This window comes from Leuciscus leuciscus (genome assembly GCF_965113295.1).
Source record: "Leuciscus leuciscus genome assembly, chromosome: 8".
NCBI lineage: Eukaryota > Metazoa > Chordata > Actinopteri > Cypriniformes > Leuciscidae > Leuciscus > Leuciscus leuciscus.
This window is the reverse complement of record NC_138732.1, coordinates 247,051-252,678: the sequence shown is the minus strand read 5'-3', so window position 1 is coordinate 252,678 and position 5,628 is coordinate 247,051. Positions and strand designations below refer to the sequence as shown.

The 5,628-nt window shown below is 39.5% G+C and overlaps 1 protein-coding gene across 1 annotated transcript; it reads left to right on the top strand.

Moving 5' to 3' along the window:
* Positions 1 to 599: 599 nt before the first annotated feature.
* On the top strand, positions 600 to 2,810 carry msx1a (muscle segment homeobox 1a). The gene is made up of 2 exons (XM_082177164.1): positions 600 to 997; positions 1,999 to 2,810. Exons 1-2 carry the CDS (start codon positions 721 to 723, stop codon positions 2,403 to 2,405), a joined length of 684 nt encoding a protein of 227 aa, XP_082033290.1. The 5' UTR covers positions 600 to 720; the 3' UTR covers positions 2,406 to 2,810.
* Positions 2,811 to 5,628: the final 2,818 nt, after the last annotated feature.

Below are 5,628 nucleotides of genomic sequence, written 5' to 3'. Positions count from 1 at the left end.
CTTAAGAAACATGTTCGTGCGGAATGATCGGCTCTTCGTGAGGTTAAAGTTCTGGCTTTGATCCGCCGCTGCTGGCGCCAAAACACAACATCACCGTCCGAGACTAATAATTAGCCCAGTAAAACACTAATCACCCCTGATCGAGTGTGTTCAGCTACTGGAGCTGATAGGCCTATGTGTAGTCATCTAATGCGTGGTACGAATAATATGCGTTCATTCTTTGCACTCTTCAAGGAACTCTCATACAAAAATAGACGACACTGATTTATTTTAAAGAAAATAATGGGTTTTAAAACCGGGAATCTTTTACAAAAAAAAGGAAAAAAACAGGCTAATCAGCAAAAAGTCTAAGAAAAAAATGTGGGCCTAATAATAGGCTAGTCACAAACAATATCGTTGCTGCCGTTATATATTGTTATTTGCTATTTTAAAGGTAGGCCAAGCCTATATGTTACAAAACCATCGCTTATTTTGCTGTGTCCAGAACGCAACACGTCACAACGCTGACAGATACACACAGCAGCCGAACTTCAGGAACTTAAGCCCCGCCCCTCTGCTCTGATTGGCTCCTCGCGTGTTATTAGCGTACAGTCCTTCATAGCGGAGTCGAACACCAGCATGTTCTAAGCATCACATCTGGTTGTTAACACTAACCGTGCACTTCACATCGGTGTGTGTGTGAGTGTGTGAGTGTGTGTGCACGGCCCCGGTTACCAGCATATGACCTCTGGGTGTACGGAAGATCATTCCCGTGTGATTCCGGGAGTTCCCGGAGAGATGCAGGAGCCGAAGATCCTCCCGTTCAGTGTCGAGGCTCTGATGGCAGACCGGAGGCCGAACGGTTGTAACACCGGGACTTCAGCGCGTTCTCTCGGAACGGAGGCCGATCCAGACCGGGCCGGTGCTCGTGTCACATTTTCTGTTGACGTTCTGAAAGTTCCGGTAAAGGCGGAGAGCCCGGAGCTCGCGTGGACACAGCCGGACAGTTTCTCTCCCCGTGAGTTACAGTCACGAGCCTGTGATATTAATAAACACATATGAGCTGAGATTCATATCTGAGTCTGTAATGTACACTTGATTTGCATGATTTACCACTCTTAAAAACAAAAGGGTATTTACAATACACTTTACAACAAGGTTCATTAGTCAACATGAGTTCATGTATTAACTAACATAAACTAACCATGCAATACATTTGTTACTGTATTTGTTCATCTTTGTTAATGTTAGTTAATATAAATAAAGCTGTTCATGTTAGTTCACAGTGCATTAACTAATTTTAACAAGATTTTAATAAAGTATAGTTAATTATGAAATTAACATTAACAAAGATTAATATGCTGGATAGTTCATTATTAGCTCATGCTAACTAATGTAGTTAACTAATGAACCTTACTGTAAAGTGTTAACAATCAACGTTATTTATTGGCATTTATGATTCCGTGTCTTTAAATTATTCAAATGTTCTTCACAATAAGAAAAACAATTTTTTTAACTGTTCACTGAAGGTTCTTTGGGGAACAAAAAAAATGTTCTTTTAAAACACATTTTTTAAGACTTTAATATTTGAAAGAAAAACGTTATTTAAGTCTCATTAGAAGAACATTGCCGTGCGGGAGCTCCCGCACGGTGTATCTGACTCTCTCTCTCTCTCTCTCTCTCTCTCTCCCGTGACTGTCTGATTGACTGATCTTCGCTGTCTGACCTCTTCTTATTGCCGTAGGCTATCTCAATATGCTATCAATGACTCTTGCACTCTATTAACGCTGGGTTGTTTTAACCCAATTCTAGGTCAAATATGGACAAACTCAAACATTGGGTTAAAAAAATGAATTTAAAAATGTAACCCAATGGCTCGGTTTGTCCATATTTAACTCACATTTGTGTTAAAACAACCCAGCATTTTTAGAGTGTGTGTAGCCCTCAACATTAGTAGGCCTACTGTGTGATGTGAGTTAATAAGTCTGTGTGTGTGTTGTGTGTGTGTGTTGTGTTCAGGGCGTCTCAGTCCTCCCGCGTGTCCGCTACGGAAACACAAGACGAACCGGAAGCCGCGGACCCCGTTCAGCACGGCCCAACTCCTGGCTCTCGAGCGCCGGTTCCGGCAGAAACAGTACCTGTCCATCGCGGAACGGGCCGAGTTCTCCAGCTCGCTCAGCCTCACGGAGACCCAGGTCAAGATCTGGTTCCAGAACCGGCGAGCCAAAGCCAAGCGGCTCCAGGAGGCCGAGCTCGAGAAACTGAAGATGGCCAGTAAACCGATGCTTCCTCCAGCCTTCGGGATCTCGTTCCCACACGTTCCCGGTTCATATTCAGGATCACACGAGTTTCACAGACACTCCCTGAGCTTGAGTCCGGTGGGACTGTACACACACATGGGATACAGCATGTACCATTTAGCCTAAAAGACGAGAAATAGCACTCTTCGGCAGGTCGGTTCCGATAACAGTGGACATGGTTATTACAATAATCGCATTTCATACGGGCTGGAGAGTTATGAACACGGGCTCGAGAGTTATGAACGGGATTGAGAGTTATGAACACGGGCTCGAGAGTTATGAACGGGACTGAGAGTTATGAACACGGAAAGGTCGAGGGAAAACTGTGTTTCACGGTCGCGTTTATATGTGAACGGCGTATTTCAAACTCGCGTGAACGTTTTAAACGAGCGTTTAAGATGAACAACACCGACTGTTGTTTTAATGACTGCCTTCGACAGGGATATCTGAACTGTAAAATATTGTACATTTGGACAAAAATACCATTTATATGATGAATATATTTGTTAAATAAATTAATGAAAAATGGCGTATTCTGTTTCACTCGTTGTCTTGTTTGTTCTGTAGACTGTGAGCGAGTTTTTTAAAACATGTTTCAAAATGAAAACGAAATATTTACGAATTTGATGAGGATTGAATTCAGTCCAGAAGTGCTTGGTATTAAATCTTAAACTCAAATATCTTCATGTGGTTTCAATGAAAACACTCGAATAATTAAATTACAACCCTTTCAAAATGATAATGCTAAGAAAAAGAAAAAGTAAATACATAAGAAACATAAATTCTGGCAGATTAATGACATTTAAAGCCACTCAATAGTTCCACAGTATTCATTTGTTGACTCAGATTAGCATCAGTTGTTTTGTCGCACACGGTAACGGTGAAGACTCTTACAGAAACACATCTATGTTAAGCGTAACCTAAAGGTCTGAGTTTATTAACCTGTCATCGATCATCTGACGAGTATTTCCACAGCTGGAGGTTATTGCTCTGATGTTCATGGCGCCAGAACCAGTTAAATTAAAGACTGGACTCAGACTTAAAATTACCTGACAGATTTCCCTGAATCCTCGACGGGATGAAGTTACAGCTCGAGAACATGTCGAGATCGAGCTCTTCATTTCAAATAGATCTTGTTGAATTTTAAATACTAGCCTAATTAATGTTTTGTCGACCTTTTTACAGCCATTAAGCTTCTTTTTTTTCTTCTTTCTCTCTTTTTCTAAATCATTCCCGCGATGAGAAACATTCAAATGAGCATGAGATTTTCAATGAGAAAACAGATGAATTTCTGAAAGAAGAATGGCCTCTTTAATGTCTCTGTCACAGGTCTGGGATCAGAACATCGCGCGGCTCTCGGTCATTAATAAAAGCGTTAATGACAATGAGAATCACACGGGTGAGCGCGCGCTGACCTCATCACAATACATCTGAGGGAGATCGTCATATCCCCTCTCTCTCTCTCTCTCTCTCTCTCTCTCTCTCTCTCTCTCTCTCTCTCTCTCTCTCTCTCTCTCTCTCTCTCTCTCTCTCTCTCTCTCTCTCTCACACACACACACACACACACACACACACACTCTCTCTCCCTCTCTCTCTCGCCCCGGGCTCACAGGGGAACAAAAGTCACTTGTTTTTATCATCTAAATATCACAACGGGAGTTTTGGAGGAGAACTGGCTCTTGATTTCTCTGGCGCCGCTGTCAGTCTCAGTTCAGAGACTCGTGGAAGTTATTCAGATTTATGGACATTACAGATGTTTTATTCTGACAACATTCTACGCAGAAACTCTTGCAATCCTGTACATATGTAAACCTATACGTTAATCTAAAAAAATTAAAAGAACCTAAACTAGAGTTAAACAGTAAAATTAATACATTTGTAAATCAAAACAATATAAATTATTTGTCAGGATTACGCAGTTATCAGCAAAACGACGTTGTTGGTATTAATTAGGCTACTTTATTTCGAACGAAATTGAACATTCGAAACCGTCGGTGCAATCTTTAAAGAGTAGCATTATTACAGCATTACAGTATTACAGAATAACAGTACAGTATTACAGCATTAGCATATTTGTTGCTCCTTCCTGATTAGAGGAGGTTTGAGGATTGAGATTTTATATTCAACGCTCCGGATATTGTTTTGCACTAAAAACTTCCATGATATTTCACAACTCCATCTTCTATTGGTGAAGTGAAGTCAGCTTTATATCTATAGCGCTTCTTCAACACAGAGTTTCAGCTTTACACAGATAACAGGAGAATAATGCTGAAGTCAGTTCAGTGATGCTTCATTTCTGTTATTAATCGGTGGATATTATTAAAATAAACCTCTTTCTGTGTTTGCCCTGCTAACTCTAGACGGCACTTCTGAAAACGGTTCTTAAACACAATCTGTATTTATAAAAAACAATATTATGAAAATTCGAAGACCTGCCCAATATTACACGGGTTTAGTTGGAATATATTACGTCAACTAATTGCGCAGAAAATGTTCCATTTATTGTAAAAACACCCAGTGTAATAACAGCAATAAAGCCTGATGAGTGTGTGTCTACAGCGCCACCTGGCGGCTCATGAGACTTATACTTCAGCATTAACTCAACTTTACTGAGATCATTTAATGATCACACGCGTTTCTCTGTTTAAACATTGTTTATTAACAGGCCTGTGTTTCAGTTATTTATTTTACACATGGACAATGAAATACATTGAAACCGAGACCGCGAATACAAGAATAATCTAGCCTACTGTATAATAAATCAGCGTAATTTCGAAAAATATAAGCCTGTATATGAACAACACATACGGACTAACCCAACAACAATACAGTCATTATAAACAGCAAGACAATAAGATTAGCCATTCTCTTTATAATCATATTCATGATAATGGAACTAATAATATTCGGGTGTCGCACAGCATCTCAAACTAAAGGCTTATCATATTTCTAAAAGTAATTACTAATAATTTATAAGTAATACAATATGTGTTACTGCAATAAACAGGCCTATGTTTCTTTTCCTGGAAACTGAATTTGATATTTGACTCTTTCGCGGCAATTAAATGTCATGATTTTTGCACCAATTACAGCAAATTACCATAATAAACCGAGAATACAACAATAGGCTATGAATCCAGAAAGAAAGAAAGAAAGAAAGAAAGAAAGAAAGAAAGAAAGAAAGAAAGAAAGAAAGAAAGAAACAGATAAGATCCACCAATGCGTGAATAGCAGCGCGATTAAGATGATAAATAAACAGTTTAATATAGCCTAGTTTGTGTAATTCATTTGTACAATTTAATCTAAATGTTGTTCTGGATTAAAACCCCGAAACGAGCATGAATGATGA